This window comes from Ictidomys tridecemlineatus, chromosome 12 (genome assembly GCF_052094955.1).
Source record: "Ictidomys tridecemlineatus isolate mIctTri1 chromosome 12, mIctTri1.hap1, whole genome shotgun sequence".
Lineage (NCBI taxonomy): Eukaryota > Metazoa > Chordata > Mammalia > Rodentia > Sciuridae > Ictidomys > Ictidomys tridecemlineatus.
In genome coordinates, this window is record NC_135488.1 from 2,041,150 (window position 1) to 2,063,789 (window position 22,640).

General features: G+C 54.2%; 1 protein-coding gene across 5 annotated transcripts in view; it reads left to right on the forward strand.

Annotated features, from left to right (window-relative positions):
- St3gal5 (ST3 beta-galactoside alpha-2,3-sialyltransferase 5) overlaps positions 1 to 20,094 on the forward strand; it is a 37,763-nt gene extending 17,669 nt beyond the window's left edge. For all 5 annotated transcript variants that reach the window (XM_078027943.1, XM_078027944.1, XM_005338447.5 and 2 more), the window contains 6 exons: positions 6,065 to 6,188; positions 7,341 to 7,452; positions 13,139 to 13,482; positions 16,303 to 16,489; positions 16,869 to 17,027; positions 19,061 to 20,094. In XM_078027943.1, the coding sequence (XP_077884069.1) occupies positions 6,065 to 6,188; positions 7,341 to 7,452; positions 13,139 to 13,482; positions 16,303 to 16,489; positions 16,869 to 17,027; positions 19,061 to 19,309 (1,175 nt within the window). In that variant the 3' untranslated portion in view covers positions 19,310 to 20,094. The remainder of the gene's footprint in view (positions 1 to 6,064; positions 6,189 to 7,340; positions 7,453 to 13,138; positions 13,483 to 16,302; positions 16,490 to 16,868; positions 17,028 to 19,060) is intronic.
- Positions 20,095 to 22,640: the final 2,546 nt, after the last annotated feature.

The following is a 22,640-nucleotide window of genomic DNA, read 5'->3' on the forward strand; positions in this document are numbered from 1 at the left end:
AGGACAGTTGATGGTCATAAACTTAAATCGGGTGGTGACCCCAACTGCAGCTGCTGTACCAGATGTGGTTTCTTTGCTTGAGCAGATAATGCACCTCCTGGTACCTGGTATGCGGCTACTGATTTGGCACATACCTTTTTCTGCATCGAGGTGCATAAGGACTACCAGAGACAATTCCCCTTCAGCTGGCCAGGCCAGCAGCCCTTCACAGTCCCTCCTCAGGCGTGTCTCTGTTCCCAGCACTATGTCACAGCTTAGTTTGCAGAGACCTTGAGCGTCTTTCTCTTCCACAAGGGATTATACTGTCCATTATACCAATGACATTGTATTGATTAGGCTAATTGAGCAGGAGGTAGCAACCCCTTTGAACTTGCTAGTGAAGCATTTGTGTATCAAAGGGTGAGAAATATTCCCACTAAAATTCAAGGCCTTTGAATAAAGTTTATAGCAGTCCAGTGATATGGGGCTGTCAGATATTCCTTCCAGGTGAAGGAGAAGTTGTGGCATCTGGCTCCTCCTACAAAGAAAGAAGCACCAGGCCTGGGGGGCCTGTTTGAACTTCGGAGTCAGCACATTCCTCACTTGAGTGTGTCACTTAGGCCCATCAAGCGAGTGACTGGCAAAGCTTCTTGCTTTGAGTGGGGTCCAGAACAGAAGGCTCTGCAGCAGGTCCAGGCTGCTGGGCAGGCTGCTCTGCCATTCAGGCATGTGACCCAGCAGACCCAATTGTCCTTGAGGTGTCAGTGGCAGATAGGGACGCTGTCTGAAGCCTTTGGCAGGCCCCCATTAGTGAATCACCAAGGAGGCCATTGGGTTTTGGAGCAAGGCCCTGCCATCTTCTGCAGACAGCCACTATCCCTTTGAGATAGTGGCCTACTGGGCCTTAGTGGGAACTGAACGCCTTACCTTGGGCCACCAGGTTACTATGTGACCTGAGCTGCCCATTATGAGCTGGGTGGTATCAGACCCACCAAGCCATGAAGTCGGACATGTGCAGCAGTACTCCATCACCAAGTGGAGGTGGTACCTACGCCACTGAGCACAGGAGGGACCTGAAGGCACAAGTAGGCTGCATGAAGAAGTAGCCAACTGTCCATGGCTCCTGCTCCTGCTGCATTACCTTCTGTCCCTAAGAATGAACCTGTGTCTTCGTGGGATGAACCTTATACTCAATTGACAGAGGAAGGGAAGACTGAGGCTTGGTTCAGGGATGGTTCTGCATAATACCCAGGTACCACCCAGTAGTGGACAGCTGTGGCACTGCTGCCCCTTTCTGGAACAGCCCAGAAGGACACTGGTGAAAGGAAACCTTCACAGTGGGCAGAACTTCAGGCAGATGTGGTAGCATCTGGCTGGGCATTTTACCTGGAAGGAAAATGGCCAGATGTGTGATTAAACACTAGCTCATGGGCCACAGCCAAAGGGTTGGCTAGCTGGTCAGGGAAGTGGAAAGAACATAATTGGAGAATTGGTGACAAGGACATTTGAGGAAGAAGTATGTGGGTAGATCTGTCTGAATGGGCAAAGGATGTGAAGATATTTGGGTCTCATGTGAATGTCCACCAAATGTGATGTCAGCAAAGGAGGATTTTAATAATCAGGTAGATGGTATGACCCAATCTGTGGACAGCAGTCCACCTCTTTCCCCAGCCACCTCTGCAATGAACAGTGGTTATGGTTGCAGGGATGGCGGTTATGTATGTGCTCAGCAGCATGGACGTCCACTCACCAAGGCTAATTTGGCTATAGCCACAGCCCGTTTGCCAGCAGCAGAGACCAACGCTAAGCCCCCTAGTGGCATGATTCCCCTGGGAAATCAACCAGCAACCAGAGGCAGGTTGAATATAGTGGACTGCTTCCATCACAGAAGGGGCAGCGATTTGTCCTTACCAAAATAACACTTATTCTGGCTATGGATTTGCCTTCCCTGCACGTAGTGCTTCAGCCCAAACTACCATCCATGGACTTTCAGAATGCCTTATCCATTGCCATGGGATTCCACACAGCATTGCTTCAAACCAAGGAACTCACTTCATGGCCAAAGAAGTGCGGCAGTGGGGTCAGGCTCATGGGATTCACTGTCTTACCATGTTCTGCTCCATCCTGAAGCAGCTGGTTTGATAGAACATTGGAATGGACTCTTGATGATGCCGTTACAGTGCCAGCTAGGTGGCGATACAGTGCAGGGCAGGGACAAAGAACTTCAGAAGGCTGTCTATACTCTGAATCAGCATCCACTCTATGGTACTGTCTCTCCTATTGGTAGAATTCATGGGTCCAGGAATGAATTCATGGATGGAGATGAAAATGGTACCTCTCACCATCACCCCTAGGGACCCACTAGAAAAGTTTGTGCTTCCTGTCCCTGCAACATTATACTCTGCAGCCTGGAAGTCTTAGTTCCAGAAGGGGGAATGCTTCTGCCTGGAGATGCAACAGTGATTTCATTAAACTGGAAGTTAAGCTCCCCTCCCCCACACACACATGAACTGAGTCAGCAAGTTAAGGAGGGAGTCACCGTGCTGGTGGGGTGACTGATCCAGAGTTCCAAGGGGACATTGTCTGTCACTCCACAATGGAGGTAAAGAAGCACACTCCTGGAGTGCAGGAGATCCCTTAGGGCGTCTCCTGGTACTGTTGTTAAATACTTGAGAAACCACAAGGACCCAATCCAGGCAAGGTGATGAAAGTCTCAGACCCTTCAGGAATGAAGGTGTGGGTCCCACCTCCAGGGAAAGAGCCAAGACCTGAAATACTTGCTGAAGATTGAGGGAATACACAGTGGGTGGTAGAAAGGAGTCATAAATACCAGCTGTGGCCACGTGGACAGTTACAGAAATGAGGATTGTAATTGACACTGATGACTCTTCCCTGTTCCATTAACAATATGTTCAGGTGTACTTACACATACATTAAGAGGAAATGTTGTTACTCTCCTGTTATTCATCATGTAATGTAATACTGTAATGACTTAACATCAGTAATGTTTGTGTTTTTTCTATTCTGGAGAAAGAACTAGTGTATTCAGTTATAGGAAGGATAATTATGTTAGTCAGAATTATCACCTGGCTATTGTGTTTACTTGGAGATTAAGTATGATATAAAGAATCATACTTGGATAACAGATTGAAAAGGGGTGGACTTGTAACAGTTAATTTGAATTGCCAATTTGATTGGATTAAGAGATGTCAGGAATTGAGAGGATTATGGATGTGTCTTTAAGGTTGTGTCTAGGAATGATTGGCATATGGAATAGCCAACTGAAATGGAGACCCTCCCTAAGCTTGGCCAGCATTGACCTATAGGACGGTAGCTTGGATGGAATAAAAATTGGAAGAACAAGGAAGCAGCAGCAGATGCAAGCTCAGTTCTTCTTGAATGTTTTCTTTTGTTTTTAATAGTTTTTAGTTGTTGATGTACCTTTGTTTTCTATTTATTTATATGTGGTGTTGAGGATCGAACCCAGCACCTCACACGTGCTAGGCAATGCTCTGTCACTGAGCCCCAGCCCGAATGGGTTCTTACTGCTTCTGTGATCATCTGAGGATATTGAACTTGGGCTTCTTCACTCTTCCAAAGCGAACTCTGACAGTGGTCCCCAGAAGCCTTCCCTCTCGGGCTAGGGCAGCACCGTGAATCCTCTTGTTCTGGAGCTTCAGCCTCTTGTACTGCATAGCTACTGGTTCTCCCATCCTGCAGACGGCCATGTGGACTGTCCAGCTCTGGTCACATAAATCAACCTAATAAATCCCTTTTTATAGTCATACTTAGGTGATGGTGAGATTACAATCAATCACTGAGTTGATCTTAAAGCAGGAGATGGAAACTTTATTCACCAGCCCCTGGTCTGGATCCACCAGCTGGTGGGCCAAAGGGCAGGCTCCAAGTCTATACCCTTCCACCAGCTCCCAGGGTTAGAGCACACCTTTATAGTCCAAACCATATTAATCATAAGTGGCTGTTGCTGTGATTCAAAATCATAAACAAACACCACAAGATCTGAAATCATAAGCAGAAGGGGAAGTATGCTGAGAGCCACAACCAAGTCAAGATGGCGCCTGGCACTTTGCCAAAAGGAGTGGTTTGAAAAGTAACGCCAGCGAGCCATTAAGATGATGGAGATTCCTTAATGACTGACTGCTGTATCTAATGATGTTAATTAAGTTAAGCTGTCTATAATTATTAAGATGATGAGGATTCCTTAATGACTGATTGCTGTAACTGGATGATGTTAAATTGAAACAAGCTGTGTATTCAGTTATGTATAAATACCTCAACTGTCTTGCAATAAAGCGGCTCCCGCTGTATCAACCTTCACAAGTTGCTTGTCACCCACTGGTTGAGCACAAGTTAAAGAATGATTACTAACATCTAGATAATCGTTCTCTGACAGGGTCTCACTAAGTTGCTGAGACTGGCCTCAAACTTGCGATCCTCCTGTGCCGCAGTCTGGCTGGGCACAAAATAACCGGGAGGTCATGAGCCACTTGTAGGTTCAAACAGGAACTACTTTATTCGAGAACTCCACAGGAACTCCGCGAGAACTCAAAAGTAGTGGACACCCGAGGTAGCAGGAGCTGCCCTATTGCCGGACAGCAGAGGTCCATATGCACAACTGAATACACAGCCTGCCCCAATCCAGCATCATCCAGTTACAGCAATCAGCCATCATCCCAATAATTATACACAGCTTAACTTAACCATCATCATCCTAATGGCTCGCTGGCACTACCCCTCAATCACTCCTTCTGGCAAAATGCCAGGCGCCATCTTGACTTGGTTGTGGCTCTCAACACTCCTGCCTCAGCATCCTGGGTCCCTGAGATAATAGGTATATGCTACCACATATGCCTGAAAGGTCACAAAAAATAAAAAGGTCTGGGGATGTAGTGAGACCCTGTCTCAAGATAGAAAATGGGGGGCAGGAGGCTGGGGCTCAGTGGTAGAGTACCCTGAGCTCAAGCCCAAGTACTGAGGTAAAAAGAGTAAACATTTTGGAATAATCGTAAATGCACGAGATACCTCAGGGTGCCTCCGTGCCTTTCCTAGTCCCCGACAGTGGTGCCTTTGAGGCTCCCGTCATAGCTGGGAGGCTACATGGGCACAAGACAGGGAACATCTTCATCACTGAAGCCCCCGACACCCCGATGTGTCCTCACCCTCCAGCACCAGACACCCCCCATGTGTTCCTACCCTGCAGCCCTAGACACCCCAATGTGTCCCCACCCCGCAGTCCTAGACACCCTGATGCATCCCCACCCCACAGCCCCAGACACCCCAACACATCCCTACCCTGTAGCCCCAGATGCCTTGATGTGTCCCCACCCCCCAGTCCTAGACACCCTGATGCATCCCCACCTCCAGCCCAGATGCCCCGTTGCCCACCCCTCAGCCCCAGCTGCCCTGACACATCCCCTCCCCACGCATCCCCACCCCTCAGCCCCAGACACCCCATCACACCCCCACCCCTCAGCGCCAGTCGCCCCATCGTGCCCCCACCCCTCAGCCCCAGCTGCTCCGACACATCCCCCCATGCATCCCCAGCCCCAGACATCCTGATGCATCCCCAGCTCCCCATGCATCTCCAGCCCCAGACACCCTGATGCATCCCCAACCCCCCATGCATCCCCATGCATCCCCAGACACCCCAACACGTCCCCACCCCCCAGCCCCAGACACCCCAACGCATTCCCCCCATGCATCCCTCCCCAGCCCCAGAAGCCCTGTCCTCCCCAGCTTCAGACACCTGATGCATCCCCACCCCCCAGCCCCAGGCATCTCAATGTGTCCCCCCCAGCCCCAGCCTCCCTGATATGTCTCCAGCCTCAGACACCCTGATGTGTCCCCAGCCCCAGAAGCCCTGACATGTCCCCCCCACGTGTCCCCCCCCCAGCCCTAGACGCCCCCACGGGTCATTCTGGAGCTCAGGAATCATGGCCTGCAGCCCTGCTGTCACTACTGACTCCCTCTACCTAGGCCCAGGTGGCACTTTCCCCAGTTTGTCCCCTCACTGCCAGCCCAGTTCGGCTCACACACCCTGTGCCCGCTGTGCCCTCTCCTGCAGCAATGCCCAGTGAGTGCGACTCTCTGAAGCCCAGGAGTGACAGTTCAAGGACCCCCCTGCAATGGTACAGCGGTGCGCAGAACAGGATGCGGAGACCCAGCCTGCTGCTGAGAGACGTCATCAAGTGAGTGCCCACCCAGGGCCAGCCAAGGCGTCCAGAGGGGAAATGGGGCAAATAGGAGAGGCCTCGGGCACTCAGCATGCAGGACTCTGGGGGCCAGGGAGAGGGACACCCACGTCCCAAGGCTTGAAACTCAGAAGACAGCACAGGGACTCCACAGGTCCCCCAGCCTGCTCCGCATGTCCCCTCCACCCTTTAGGACCACCGTGCTGCAGGGTTCTTGTGAGTGCGTGTGTGTCTGTGTGTGTTCTCTCCTGTGTGTCTGTGCTCTCCCCTGTGTGTCTGTGTGTCCTGTCCTGTTCCCACACAGCAGTGGTAGGATCCTGGTCATTCATGGTCTTTAGTCTCAGGGAAGAATTCAGATCTGTGTCCAGGTGTCCACAGGGAGCCTGAAGTGAGAGAGAGGACCCTGACTGCCCAGTAGGCTGGGCAGCTGCGGGTAGGGCACTTGCCCATGTGCCTGGGGCTGGCTCCACTCCCAGCACCGAGAACCAGACCAAAACCTGCCTGCCACGCCTCCCGCCTGCGCCCAGCTCTGCCACCGTGGCACCTGCAGAGGGCGCGTGCTGGGTGCTTTGCTCTAAGCTGCCCCTCACCTGGCGCAGGGACCATTCCCTGTGGCCCGGCCCCCTCCTTCCTTGGCAGACGTGGGTCATGGAAAGCTGTGGTACTTAAACCCGTGTGGGTGGTCTTACCTTTAGTTCATCAGGGCCCTGGGGAGCTCGTGAAAAATGAGACCCCTAGAACCTAGACCCAGCTCTTCCTCCAGATCTCTGTGAGTGTGCACGTGTGTGTGGACATGACAGTGTGGATGCTCACATCTCTGAAAACAGTTTTTGGGTGGTCCTAGGGAGATATCCAGTGCTGTCTCCCTCCAGTCAGCCTCATTTCCTGGTAGAACTTTCTAGAAGTATTGAGTAGATTGTTTCTTTCGTGTTCCTGTTTTTGGAAGGACTGACAGTATTTTAAAGAAGCCAAAACCCAGAAGCTCAGATTCTGTGGCCCTGACTCAGAGCGTGCTTCTGTCCAATCTGCACCGTGGCCTAGGTTTTATCAAGGTCCTTGGACAGCTGGGTGACCAGCTGGCTTTGAGGGAAGTGGCACCTTCCACGAGCTGCGTGGGGGTCGGCGTCACTGCCTGCCTGGTTCTTCCAGGTGCTCACTGCTGGTGTTGGGAGTGTGGCTCCTTTACATCCTCAAGTTGAGCTACACCTCGGAGGAGTGCGGCGGCCGGAAGATGCAGTACGTGGACCCTGAACGCATGAAGGTGAGCTGCCATCCCGGGGTGATGGACGTTGGATGCAGGAATCCACCCAGATGCCTCCCCACAGGCCCTGCTGCCTGCAAGCTGCCCAGCTGCCCCTCACCACAGCTGCGGGGTCGGGGTGGGGGTGGGGGGTCCACTAGTGTGCCAGCGCGGGGGCTGCTAGTGTGATACTGCCCACCCGTTCTGAGCAGAGGGGAGCACGCGCCAGGGTAGCTCTCATCCCTCCAGTGGTCTCTTCCATTCTCACGAGGTCCTGTGTTGAGTTCTCTCTCCATCCACTTTTCTAGCAGGTAATGGATTGACGGTTCAGCAGAGATCCCGCTGCCATGGACGAGGTTGGATTAGCAGGCCTGGGGCCTGCCTGTGGGAAGAGGCGCCTCACTAGGGGGCACGTTAGGGACGGTGGCTGACACACTGGGCTGTGTGGCTCTCTCCTGAGACTATCACTGCCTTCTGCTGGGGAGGCCAGACCTGGAGGGCTGAGCTACTTGCTCAGGCCTCATTAGTCAGTGCTCACTGTGTGCTGGGCCTGCCCTGCAGTAGTCAGTGGTGCTAACTCACTCATCCATGTGCCATGTGGAGCAGGTGTGTGACCTTGCCCCTCACAGCCCACTACAGTTGATTATGGCCCTCTGCCTCCTGGGTTCACAGTGAGCCATGGCACCAGCACCCATGCCCTGTCTCCCCTGTCTGGGAGGTGAGAAAGTGATGTGACCAACTGTGACCAAGGCAACATTACTGGTCTCAAGGCTCTGGAACGTTCCCCCACCATGTCTGCCAGATGTGGTTTCCTTAAGAGTTGGTGATGGTAAACTGTAAGTGGTAGGACTCATTCCCTTGATGAGAATAAAGGTCATTTATAGGGTCTCGCCCCTGTGGCCGCAGTTAGGCTGGGGACATTGCTTCACGCATGTCAGTGTATGATCCCTCACAGTCAGTCCTCAGCTCAGCCCCTGGCCCAGGCAGCTGGCCAAGTTTTCACTGTAATATTCTTTCTGTGACTTGATCATTTAGATTGTGTTGCTTTAAACCTGGTGACACTGCAGAAGGCGCGTCAGTGTGGGCTCATGACTCAGGAGCTCCAGCCCTCCCTGTGTCAGGCTCTGGGCAGGTGCATGGGGCGTCTCCCCTCGAGTTTCCAGACAGGGAGAAGGAAGTGGTCCAAGGCAACCGAGGCCCTAGGTCACGGTGCCCGGCAGGTGGGCTCCCTCCAGTGGTTGCCTTCCTCCTGAGCGCTGTGCCCTCTCCTGAGTGCTTTTTTGAAGCGATGACCGTAACAGAATCTCGCCTCTTACTAACAAACATGCCCCATGCCTAAGCTCCTGAGATGGACGAGCCTGAACGTCACAGAGTGGAGTGAAGTGGAGGCCAGGACCTTCACCCTGGTTCTCCGTGGTAGACTGCCACGGTGTTGACCTCACAACTGTAGGTGCCAGGCGTTGGCTTAGTTTTAGTTGTGAATATCCTGAAAGACGCTGAGGATGGGATGGACAGGCATCATGTGTCCTGCATGAGCGTCCCATTCCCTGGCCACTGCCCAGGCCCCGCACCAGCTCCTCCTGGGGGTGCCCCTTGCTGGCTGCACTGGCTTCCAGCTCTGGAGCCATCAACGGCAGAGCTCGTGCAGGGTGCCTCTCCCAGGCGTTCTCCTCGGAGCTTTGGGCCCAGGCAGCAGAGAAGGGGAGCCCGGGTGGAGCTCAGGAAGGAGGCCCTGACCTGTCCCTTCCCTGCTCCTTACACGTTAGAGTTGAGGTGGATGAAGGGAACGGCACCGGCTGTCCCGGCTTCCGTGGCATTTAGAAGGCACATTAGCCCAGACTGACTTCCTGCACCAACCTGCTCCAGGCCCCAGAGTGCAAGGCCTCTTGCACTGCTGGGCCTTGCACTCTGCTCAAAGCCTAGAAAATGTGGCTTGGAGCCTGATGTTGAACTCTTGGCCAGAATGGAAAAGGAATGAAGTCTTACCCTTTCCAATGAAACTCCTAGAGCAGGCTTGCAGCCCCAGAGCTGTGCGCCTCCCTGGCCTGCAACCTCACTTTCCACCACAGGCAGGGGAAGCTTCCCAGGTTTCTCACGGTGCTTCCCAGATATTCCCTCCACCCAAGGAGATGTGCAAAGCCAGATGCCTGAGATGTCACTGTGATGGGAGGTTTGAGCCTTTGTTTTCTAAAAATCACTGTTTACAACCTTCAGACCTGGAGTCTAGGGATAAGTGAATACAGTATGGTGGGGTGTATACAGTAGGGGTGGGTGTAAACAGTATGGTGGGGTGTATACAGTAGGTGAGTATATACAGTATGGTGGGGTGTATACAGTAGGGGTGGGTGTAAACAGTATGGTGGGGTGTATACAGTAGGGGTGGGTGTAAACAGTATGGTGGGGTGTATACAGTAGGTGAGTATATACAGTATGGTGGGGTGTATACAGTAGGGGTGGGTGTAAACAGTATGGTGGGGTATGTACAGTAGGTGAGTATATATAGTATGGTGGGGTGTATACAGTAGGAGTGAGTGTATACAGTATGGGGGTGTATACAGTAGGGGTGGGTGTAAACAGTATGGTGGGGTGTATACAGTAGGTGAGTATATACAGTATGGTGGGGTGTATACAGTAGGGGTGAGTGTATATAGTATGGGGGTGTATACAGTAGGGGTGGGTATAAAAGTATGGTGGGGTATATACAGTAGGTGAGTATATACAGTATGGTGGGGTGTATACAGTAGGGGTGAGTGTAAACAGTATGGTGGGTGTATACAGTAGAGGTGAACGTAAACAGTATGGTGGGGTATATACAGTAGGGTTGAGTATATACAGTAGGGGTGAGTGTATACAGTATGGTGGGGTGTATACAGTATGGTGGGGTGTATACAGTAGGGTGTGTACAGTATGGTGGGGTGTATACAGTAGGGTGAGTGTGTACAGTATGGTGGGGTGTATACAGTAGGGTGAGTGTGTACAGTATGGTGGGGTGTATACAGTAAGGTGAGTGTGTACAGAATGGTGGGGTATATACAGTAGGGGTGAGTGTATACAGTATGGTGGGGTGTATACAGTAGGGTGAGTGTATACAGTATGGTGGGGTGTATACAGTATGGTGGGTGTATACAGTAGGATGAGTGTAGACAGTATGGTGGGTTATATACAGTAAGGTGAGTGTGTACAGAATGGTGGGGTATATTCAGTAGGGGTGAGTGTATACAATAGGGGTGAGTGTATACAGTATGGTGGGTGTATATAGTAGGGGTGAGTGTAAACAGTATAGTGAGTGTATACACTATGGTGGGTGTATACAGTAGAAGTGAGTGTATACAGTATTGTAGGTGCATACAGTAGGATAAGTGTAGACAGTATGGTGGCCCCACTGCTGGTGTGGCTGTCCTGGTGCAGGGTCGCGGTGTCCCCTCGTTGGCCTGATTCCCCTTGGAGCCACCGATTGCGTACAGACTGCTCTTCTTGGGGGCTGCCGTGTGCTGTTTCTGTGGGTTCCTGTCGCTCCAGGGGCTGCGAGTCAGCCCGGTCGGCACTCCGCGCACACCTCTCTGGAGGCTGCCTTGCTCCACAGTGGGAGATACTGGTGACCACCTTGCAAGATGCCACCAGGGCTATGAGGTAAACAGAGGTGTGAATACACACAGCGCCTGCAGCATCGTCTCCAAGGCTCTAGAATATCTGTTCCGACACGGGCAGAGCCTCCGAATGTGGAAGTATGCTCCTCAGCAGTAATGAGTTTTTGAAGCTGTATTCTAAGAACTGTTTCTTCTGCGGTTGGGTAGATATTTCTAAACAGTGTGCCCAACCATCAGTGATAACTCTGAGGAAAATGTAGCTGGCTGAGTTGGTCAGCTTTCATCACTGTCAAAATACCAGAGAAAAACATCCTAAAGGAGGAAAGATTGGTTCTGGTCACAGTTTCAGAGTTCTCAGTTCACGGTCGGCTGGATCCGTTGCTCCAGGTCTCAGATGAGGCACAACCTGACAGAGTGGAGCACACTGCCTGCAGCCTGGTGGCTGGGAAGCAGAGAGAACAGAGGGGGAAAGGCCAGGGACAAGATACACCTTCCAGGGCACGTCCCCAGTGACCCCCTTCTCTTGCCTATGATCCACCACCCTCTGTGGGGCAGTCCCTTGTCAAGTCCAGAGCCCTTGGGATCCAGGCGCTGCCTATAAGTCCCACCTCTGAACGGGCTGCAGGACAACAAGCCTGCAGTGGGGAGCCCTGGAGGTCACTGCAGACCAAGACTGGGACAGAGCCCTTGAGGTCACTGCAGACCTAAGCTGGAATAGAGCCCTTGAGGTCACTGCAGACCTAGGCTGGGACAGAACCCTGGAGGTCACTGCAGACCAAGGCTGGGACAGAGCCCTGGAGGTCACTGCAGACCAAGGCTGGGACAGAGCCCAGGAGGTCACTGCAGACCAAGGCTGGGACAGAGCCCTGGAGGTCACTGCAGACCAAGGCTGGGACAGAGCCCTGGAGGTCACTGCAGACCAAGGCTAGGACAGAGCCCTGGAGGTCACTGCAGACCAATGCTGGGACAGAGCCCTGGAGGTCACTGCAGACCAAGGCTGGGACAGAGCCCTGGAGGTCACTGCAGACCAAGGCTGGGACAGAGCCCTGGAGGTCACTGCAGACCTAGGCTGGGACAGAGCCCTGGAGGTCACTGCAGACCTAGGCTGGGACAGAGCCCTGGAGGTCAATGCGGACCTAGGCTGGGACAGAGCCCTGGAGGTCACTGCGGACCAAGGCTGGGACAGAGCCCTGGAGGTCACTGCGGACCTAGGCTGGGACAGAGCCCTGGAGGTCACTGCGGACCTAGGCTGGGACAGAGCCCTGGAGGTCACTGCGGACCTAGGCTGGGACAGAGCTCTGGAGGTCAATGCAGACCTAGGCTGGAACACTGGGGTAGCATTTAGAACTCGGCTGCAGTACGAGTCCTCATAAAACAATACTGGCGGAGTTGAAAAGACCTGGTAAATCCCTTACGTAACACCCTGGGGAGTACAGGAGCACACACGTGCGCACAAGTGCACACGGCAGCGCAGAAGGAGGTGCTCAGAGGAAGGCCGGGGCGGCAGAGAGATGGAGAAGGGCCCCTGGCTGACACGAACCACCCAGGTGCTGCTAACAGGCCACTGTCCCCACCATGTTTCAGGTCACTTACCCCCCAGATTGTGCACAGCTTGTTACCCAACTGCTAAAGAAACCTTTTCCTTATCCTGCAGGATGGGAATCTACAAAATGAAACCTTTTAAAAATTATGGTCAAATGAAAACTATGATTGGTTCCTCTTGGCCACTCTTAACACCTGCAGTTTTGCACCTTAGCATAGTCACCAGGAGGCCAAGCAGCTCTCCAGAATAGCCAGAATAGTCTTGCCAGAATAGCCCTCTGCATTGTGCCAGCTCCCTCTCCCTGCAGGCACTGTCCGTCTGTGGGTGACCAGATAGGTCACGGAGGGGTCACGTGAGCCAGCTTTCCCCGTGGGCTGCGGCAGGTGCCCCTGTCCAGCACACTAGCCTGCTGGCATTCCTAGGTGCTTTCTTCCCCAGGTCCTCTTCAGCTAGACCGGCAGGAGGCAGAGCCCTTGCCGCCTCCAGGAGCAGTGAGATGGGCACTCTCGGACTGTCCCCCGGAGGGGTGGTACTCCCAGTAGGGGAGGCTTCCACTCAACCTGCACTTGCCTTGCAGAGAGCCCAGAGACATGCCCAGCAGGTCTTGCAGAGGGAGTGCCGGCCGGCGTTTGCCAAGAGGGCCATGGTGCAGCTGTTCGAGGGCCGGTACAGCGCGGACCTGGCACCCTTCGTGCAGAAGGCCCCTGACGCCAGCGGGGCTGAGTACAAGTACGACCCTCCCTTCGGGTTCCGCAAGTTCTCCAGCAAAGTCCAGAGCCTCCTGGAGACGCTGCCCGAGCACGGCTTTCCCGAACACTGGGAAGCCAAGGCCTGCCGGCGATGCGTGGTCATCGGCAGCGGAGGGATACTGCACGGCCTGGGGCTGGGCCCTGCCCTGAACCAGTTCGATGTCGTGATAAGGTACCTGGCTTTCCAGAGCCTCCTGCTGGGGTTCAGGCCACTGCTGGGGACAGTGAGGGTGGAGCTCGGGTCCACGCTCCCGAGGGACTTCTCAGCACCCAGGCTGCAGGGGCAGCAGGCAGGGGCCGCAGTCAAGGCAGGGGGGCGGGGTCTGGAAGGATGGGCAGGTCCAGGGGAACAGAGGCCCCGGAGGTCAGAGCAAGGTGGGGACCCTGTCTTCAAGGCAGCGAGAGGCTGGTGAGGCCGTGGGGCTGGCAGTGAGGAGCTGGCATCAGGTCTCTGCTCGGGTTAAAACTTGTTTTCCCGTGGGGTAGCTCAGTGGTAGAGCACCTGCCTGCCCTCCCCAGCACCACAGAAAGAGCAAATGAACAAACCTGTTTTTCCAATTATACTAGTAAAATATGTTCATTATTAAAATTCAGAAGGAGAGGGGAGGAAATTGCAGCCGCTGCTCCCCACAGAGTTCCCACCGATCCTGAGTGACTCATGGATTTGCAGGGTGCTTCTGAACTCGACACTAGGAGTGGTTTCTGAGGTCATTAAATTCCTGGCAGGTCTTCCAGGAAGGTGTTGTGCTCGGGGTTCTTTGGGGGGACTTGGATGGTCTCAGTTTTCATTACTGTGGAGCGTCCTGCATACCCTTGTCCCTGCGTCTCCATGTCCCTCTGCCATCATTTCCTTGGAGACCTTCCTTAAAGCAAGGTGGTGGGTTCCAAGACAGGTGGCTGTCCCCAGGTCCCGGGTCACTGCACTCAGCTCCCTGTCTCCATTTTACAGAGAAGCAGAGCCTGGGCCTGGGGGGCCACAGCCCACCTCAGTTTGCCCAGCAGCTGCACATGGGTGGGTTTAAGGCAGAGGAGAGGGACCTGCGCATGGAGGGCCGGGCTCAGGGTGTGGAGCCTGGGGACAGAGGGAGCCCTCCTGGGAGGTAGGGCAGCACTTCCTGATAGTCTGGTGGTGACAGGGGCATCTAGATTTCCAATCTGGGGTCAGAGGCATTAGTGGAATCACTGTCAGAAATGGGGAAAGTGAAAAACTCTGTAGTTGGTGAGGGACAGTAACAAAATCTGTTTTGGACATTTGAATCCTAAAAGTGAAGATACGCCCACATAGTGCCCTGTGGTTTGGGGCAAGTTTCTTAACTGCTCTGCACCTGTTTCTTATCAAGAAACGCTGCAAGAACGGCACAAAGAGCTTCCCCCCTCTGGTCCCCAAGTCTGGCCCATCGTGAGTGGGAAGCACTGTTAGGTCCCAAATGCATTGGAGCCACCTGCTCTCCAGAGCGCCCTGGCCCAGCCATGTGGCCTACTGGCCTGGCCAGTTTCCCCTTGTCCTGAGGCTGCCTGGAGCCGTGGCTTGCTGCCCAGCATCACAGCTGAGTATTGAACCACATGTCCTTGGCCTGGGACAACATGCAGGCTTCTGCCACCTGCATGTTCTTCTGCGCCACTGAGAAGTCAAGGGACTAAAGTTGGACTGTTGACAGGGACCTACCTGCATTGCCATTCTTTTCTGGACTCTTTGAGAGTTGCAGATAGGTTCCACCCACATCCTGCACGGGCAGTGGAAGTGGGGTTGCCCTCAGTGGAATGGGCTGGCTGGGAAGTAAGAGCTAGGAAAAATAGAACGGCGAGAGAACCACAGGGCACAGAAAATGTTTCCACAAAGCAGGGGCAGGTCAGGCTACCCCACAGACGGATCCAGCTTCTGGACTCTGCAAAACGGAGCCACGCTGCTTTATTTACATTAGGAAACATCAAAAGCCTTCCAGAGAATGTTCCTCACCAAAAAAGGCTAAATGTGGGCTGTCCAGTTCCCAACAGAGTGGAGATAAAGGTCACATGCACTGGGCACTCTGTTGCTGCGGGAAAGCCATAGGTAGTGCACACTGCCAAACCTAAATCTCCCTGGCTACCACACCAAGAGAAGATTCTCCTGTAATCCCTGGTGGCTTCCTGCAGAGAGCAGCCCTCTGCCCCTAGGCAGTACAGTGTGCTTGTCCTGAGAACAGGCCCCAGCGCTAATGTAAGTACTCATTAGGAGACAGGCCTTACCTGAGTCCTCACTTACATTCCACCCATGGTCCCCAAATGAGCTTTATTTAAAACAGAGGGAAGAAAGGACCAGAGTGCTACCAGCCCAGGACCTTGGCATGTGGTACTGTCATGTCAAGTGACGGGACAGCCCACGGGACAGCACATGAGGTCAGGAGTTCCGGAAGAGGAAGTGGCTGCAGGAAGGAGGAGAAAGGTTAAATGCAGGTGTGATCAACACACAGGAAGAAGCAAAGACATGTTTCTTGAGATTTCAGAACGGCGTAGCTGCTTACGGCGCTGCTTCTGCGGGGTTCGTAGAACCTCCTGGAAATAGAGCCCTGGTGAAGGCTTTGGTGACATGCCAGGAGTCCCACCTGAGCCCCACCTCCTCGGCCGCTGCACGTGGGTTTGTGCCTGCCTTGTGCTAGCGTGGGGGATTGATTCCCTCTGATTTCCTTTTGAAATTCTAGCAAGAACCAGGAATATTTTGAGCACAATGAGAATCTTTCAATGAAACTTTACTGGCACCCCAAGAAAGCCCAGGATAGAATGCGTTCGTGGGCTCAGGTCCTGGGTGGGTAGAATCGCTGGTCATTCAGAGGTGAGGTCTGGCGCTCTGTTGTGACTGAAGCTGCATTTGTCATACCAGCCAAGGTGGCAGGCAGAATGCCCACCCCAGCATGTCCTGGTCCCAGACAGTGTGGGAATATGGCCTGGGTGCTGTGGGGTGTGGCCAGGTGGTGGCGCTGGCCTCGTCACTGTGTCTCTCTTTTTGTTTGAATAGGTTAAACAGTGCGCCCATCGAGGGGTATTCCGAGCATGTTGGAAATAAAACTACCATACGGATGACTTACCCAGAGGGCGCCCCACTCTCTGATGCTGAGTATCACGCTACTGACCTGTTTGTTGCTGTTTTATTTAAGAGTGTTGATTTCAACTGGCTTCAAGCAATGGCAAAAAATGAAACCCTGGTAAGCAGCAGAAACCACCTCTCAGGGGTCCTTGGTGGAAGGCATAGGCGTGTTTGAGCCCTCCATCAGGAGGGCTTCCTGATGGATGTTCCTGTCCTGTCCAATGCACCGTTTTTGTTGTTTTGCTTTGGTTTTCTTGCGGTGCTAAGGATTGAGCCCAGGGCCCTGTGCCCAGAAGGTGGGTGCTCTGCCAGCTGAGCCACACCCAGCCCTGCCGTTCGTCTCTGGGCCTTGCTGCTTTCCCGGTAGCTGGTTCTGAGTGGCTCCACGGCCTTCAGCAGCGGCTGAGCCTGCGGGTCCTGCAGGTGGGCATTTGCTCCCCTCTGCTGCCGGGGTGACCTTGTCCAGTCCCTAACAAGGGCTCACTTTCTTTCCTTAGCCATTCTGGGTGCGACTCTTCTTTTGGAAGCAGGTGGCAGAAAAAATCCCCCTACAGCCAAAACATTTCAGGATTCTGAATCCAGTTATCATCCAGGAGACGGCCTTCGACATCCTGCGATACCCAGAGCCCCAGTCGAGATTCTGGGGCCGAGACAAGGTACTCTCCTGCTGCGTAGTTCAGCATTGTCCACGTTCAAGGGGAGACAGTCCACAGTTCCCGCAGGCTCCACTAGAAACCCAGGAGCTTCCCCAGAGGAGGAGCCTCAGTGGGCCCTGGCTTCCGGGTGCCTCCTGGTGTGGTGACTGCTGGCTGGCGTGGTCAGCACTGTGTCACTGAGGTGTGAGGGACAGGGCTCTTTTTCCAGGGCTCCATGCAGCTGCAGGACCCCGGAAGGCACTTCGCTGGCCAGAAAAGTTCTCTCCTTTGAACACTGTGAGCCGCTCAGTGCAAGGTGGCGCTCACCATCACCTTGGTGACAGTGATGGTGACTTCACTCTCCAAGCCTCGCTCCTCATGGGCCCTTGAGCTGGTCTGCGGGATCTGATTCGCTCAACTGCGTGTATAGATCTGTGAACACTTGCATGGAAGTTGTTCTTAAATGAAGTTTAGCACAGGTGTAATAAGCACTCCCAGAACACACAGAGCTCCTCACAATCCACGACAAGAGGTGTGCCAGTGACCAGGGCAGACACACCAACAGGCGTCCCCAGGAGAGATTGGCATGAGCAAAGAATGCTGTGCAGGGGACTTGGCACTACCAGCCACGCAGGCACCAAGGAGCCGCCTGGCCTTCCTGCCTCCTCCGTAGCAGAGGCTGGGAAATCTGAGAGGTCTTTGTCAGGATGGAGGTAGAATAAGCCAGCACGGTCCTGGAGGGTGGCTCTGGAGGGTGGCTCGCAGTGCGGGTCCAGGCTGCCCAGCAGGAAGGCGCCCTGAGCCCTCACTCCTCTTAGTTTCCATGGCAACCATGCGGCTGGCCATGGGGTTCCTGCCTAGCTCCAGAGGGAGTCTGAGGGAGATGAGCACATCACGGCAGGGAGCAGTTTCTAAGGAGTGATGATCGTCCCTGTGTTCGCTGTCCCCGCCTAAATCGGTGCACTCCAGAGAGAACCCCATTCCCATGTCAGGGTTGTTTATGGCAGCCCCTGGGGCCCAGACAGCAGGAAGGCAGCCCCTCTGCACGTGAGAGCCACACAGCAGGGCTTGAGAGGTCACCCATCCCCAGTCCAAAACCCAAGGCATCCTGAGCACCAACCCCACACCCCAGGGCAGAGTTCATGGGACCTCGGAGGCCACCACCCTGAGGGTGCTGGTAAGGTCACCTTCAAGCTGCATGTGAGATGCACAGGAAGCCACGGGTGTTGTGTTTGGACTTGGGTCCCAGCCCCAAGGTGTCTTATGTATATGCAAATATCCCAAGGTCCCCAGTACCTGAAGTAGTGCTGGCCCAGCGTGTCCGGAAGGGCTGCTTACCCTGGGATTGGCTGCCAGTTCTGTTCTCTGTGTCTTCACCCAAGACCAGGCTGGAGGGCGGGAAGCAGAATGCAGAGTCGCACCCTCCAGGTGGCATGGACCACTAGGACAGGAAGAGAGCAGCAGCCCAGGGAGCCACGAGTGGCCTGGACCTGGGCATGCTAGGCCAAGTGGGGAGGGTCCAGTCTAAAAGGAACAGACAGGAAGCCCTTGATTCAGGTCGAAAACTGCGCTGGCCTGAGCGGAGGGTGGGAAGGAGCTGGCTTTAGCTGGATGTGGTCTGCAGTGTTATCTGCAGAACAACAGCTGGCCAAGTGGATGTAGAGCAGCAGGACTGATGTTCATGGGACAGCCTGCCCCCCATAGGGTCCCAGCGGAGGTCAGGCCCTGGGAGGGACAGGCAGGTCCTCTGGTTGCCTGGGGATATTTGTCACATGAAAAGGCGATGGGCCTGCCATGGTTCAGGACGCCCAGCAGAGGCGGAGCTTGGGAAGCAGCTTGAGCTAGGACCAGGAGCCCTGTCCAGCTGCGCCTCAAGGGTACATTGGGAGCAAGACTACATTTTGGAGATGGGCTCCTTGACCCCCATGGGGAGTTGTGCTGTCCAGGTGAAGTAGTGTGAGGTCCACCCCTGCAGCGGGCAGTTTTGTGCCCACACAGCCCCTGCAGCACCACAGAGCAGCGAATGAGGAACTTTGGTCTTTGCTCTTTTTCAGAATGTCCCCACAATGGGCGCCGTGGCCGTCATCTTGGCCACACATCTGTGCGATGAAGTCAGCCTGGCAGGCTTTGGGTATGACCTCAGCCGCCCCCAGATGCCCCTGCACTACTTCGACAGCCAGTGCATGGCGGCCATGAACTGGCAGACCATGCACAACGTGACCACGGAGACCAGGCTCCTCCTGCGGCTGGTCAAGGGAGGTGTAGTGAAGGACCTCACCGGGGGCGTCCACTGTGAATTCTGAGCACACCGACTTCACCAGGAAGGGCGCCTGTGCCCCAAGGGCTGTGTCGGGCCTCCTCTGTGCAGTTCATCCTGCAGATAATATGAAGAGCAGTTGGTATTTTTAACCTTAATTTAAAAGATGTCCAGGTCTTCCCACTTCTTTTCCTATTTATTTGAAGTCAGTATTTGTTTTTGCACAACATTTTATAAGTTAAGTTCAAAAATGGAAAGACCTTTCAAAAAGAATTGTATGAAATATTTTATTGGATTTTTTAAGAAAGTAATTTAATCTGTAGAAGCTCTGACCATGCACATTGCACACGGAATACCAGGTGGTACGGTGAATGGCGGGCTCACTCCTTGAAGACCTGCTGACTGCCTGCCTTCTCGGGTCCTCCACTCCTTGGGTGGCACAGCAGAGTGGCTCTGAGGAGGGCACTGGTCACTGAGCCACTGCAGCCTGGAGGCCTTGCTGGTGGAGGGACACTGGCCAGGGCCCACCCTGAGTGCTGTGTGGTGCCCAGGGCCGTGGAGGCAATGGTCGTCCCGGCAATCACAGCGACTCTCGGCCTTCTTGAGGACATTAGTCCTGCCCTTCCAGAGCACTTAGGTTCTGTGAGATGTTTGAGGTGGCTCATAAAGACCAGCACTGGTATCCAGCGTCAGGGAGTCATAAAGACCAGGAAAGAGCCTCTGGTATCCAGCGTTGGGGAAGACGCCCTTTTCAGGAACAGTCACATTTTCTGAAATACTGAAATGAAATCTCCCAGTGTTATAATTTCCTTATTAAAACATTTTTTTAAAGATGTGTGAATGCTCACCTGGTGGGGTGTGCCAAGCAGTGTGCTGGCCAGAGAGGGAGAACAGGAACGAATGAAGTGTGTGAGGGCCAGTAGGAGGTCCTTGCAATGCTTGGTTATTTGTTCAAGGAAATGAGTCTGAGGCTCCCTGAAACTGTCTGGCTGGGGGCCACTCCTCGCAGGGACCCTGGAGGCTGCAGCAGGGGGGACAGGGTCGGGGTGCCTTCCTCACAGGCTGCTTGGCTCCAGGCAGGACTTTCTGGAGAGGCTGTGGTATCCTCTGGAGGGCCTGGTCCCTGAGGTCAGCAGGCTGGCGCTCCTCTGGCCCCATCTCCACCGCGTGGCTGCTGGTGTCCACCTCTCCCCTGTCCTCTGCTGCCCTGCTACATGGCCCGGCGGCCCTGCTTATTCTGAGTCTGTCCCCCTGCCCCGGAGGGGCAGGGGTGGGGTGGATCAGGGCCACGGTGCATCAGTGCCACTACAGGGCCCCTCTGACCCTGGGCTCTGGGTCTGGCTCAGGCACCACAGGACACCACACTCTTCTGTAGTCTATCGCTCTTCTTAAACCTGTGTGGGTCCCGCATTCTCCTCTGTAAGGCGCTGGTTGCCTAGAAGAGGGTTTTAAACTTCCCACCAGTTACAGGACTTCATCTTGGAAACGGGCTCTGAAGGCGATCCAGCCCTCAGTGCTACTTAGAGAATCCCAGATGGTTCTTTTTTTTACAAGGCAGAATTAACACCCCCCCATGTCCTTCCTGGGTGCTCAGCCTCTAGACCTCAGCTGGTGGCCTCCCAGCACCTGCCCCACACGTCCGTCTTCTGTAATGTGCTTCCCCCTCAGCCCGTGTGTCCTCCTGAGCAGTAAGTAGAGGCCCTAAGTAAGTCCGAAGGCTTGGTTTTGAGGGCTGGGGTTCTGTCTCAGTGGTAAAATGTTTGCCTACTGTGTGTGAAGCACTGGGTTCAATCCTCAGCATCACATTAAATAAATAAGTAAGCTAGGCGCACGCCTGTCATTCCAGCAGCTCGGGAGGCTGAGGCAGGAGGATCTCAAGTTCAAAGCCAGCTTCAGCAACAGTGAGGTGCTAAGCAACTCAGTGAGCCCCTGTCTCTAAATAAAATACAAAACAGGGCTGGGATATGGCTCAGTGCTTGAGGGCCCCTGAGTTCAATCCCCAGCACCCCAAAATAAGTCAATAGGGAAAATAAAGGTATTGTGTCCACCTACAACTAAAGAAAATTTACTGAACAAAGAAGGTTTGTCTTGGATCTGTGATGGTGTCCAACAGCCTGCCGGTGCTGGCCTGAACCCATCTTGGGACTTCGGACCCTTGGCGTGTTTAGCTGGACCTTTCTGCTTTGCTCAGAGCTGCTCCCCTGCGCCTAACACAGCTGCCTTCCGGGGAGCAGGCCCCTGGGCCTTGGGTGCAGGGAGGCCGATCCCTGGTCTCCGAAGCTTTATGGTGCCCCCGGCCCCTCCTGCAGCAGCCCAGGTACCAGCCTCCTGGGGGTGGAACTGTGTGAGGGTACCCACCCCGTCTCATGTAGCTGGACAGACTCCATCTGGATCATTCCGGCAGCTTCGCCTGACTCGGTGTCCCTTGCTGTCTTCCTTGCTCCCGGTGCTTGTTCATGTTCCCAGGGATCCTGCAGGAGCACGCGGTGTGTCCACTGATGGTGGGTCTCAGCACTGGCCACGCTACTGTGAGTCACATGGGTTGCAGAGCCAGCACTGTGACTGGACTGCCTTCTGGAGACCAGCTGGGCACCAGGCTTGAGTGGCAGAGGCTGCACCATATCCAGGTCACCAGGGCTCCCAGGCCTGCTGTACTTGGCCAGCGCTGAGCCCAGCTCACACTGCACCTCACTGGACACAAAGGGGTTGTGATGTCACCTTGTACTGGAGCACCTGTGGAGCCGCTCACTAGAGGACAGGGCGGCAGGGACCCGACTCCGCTCAGCCTCCGCGCCAGGTGTGGGCGCGATCCATGCACCTGTTCGACCCTGGCTGTCTGTTGGGAAGTCTTGAAGGCTGCGGCTGCAGCTCAGGGTTGAGCGCTCGAATGGCACGTGGGAGGCTCCATCCTCAGCACCCCATAAAATAGAGAAGTAAAACACAGGCTGTCTATCTGTACATACTGACCCTCCTGAGGCACCCTGATGGCCACACACTCCGCTCAGGCCCCAGGAAGGAGACAGATGGGCTCCTGCCTTATGAACAGAGGCAAGGAGGGCCTGCCCAGGCTCCTGACTCGAGCCCCTCCGCCCTCCAAGGTCGGGTCACACCGCACGGGTTTGCCTTGTGCAGGAAGCAAGGTATGGCGGGGTAACTCTGGCCTACAACTCACAGTCAGCAGACACCTGACGCTAAATTGGGAAGAAGGTCTATTCACCACCCATACACAGATTGATTGACTACAAATTAATGTTCTGAAATGAAATTGCAGTCTGAGGGGGTTTTATGCATGTACACGCTTCATTAATCTGCATTCTAAGACATTCGAGGCCAGCGTTGCCCATAAGTTTCTATTATCATTCTTATTCCAAAAGCAT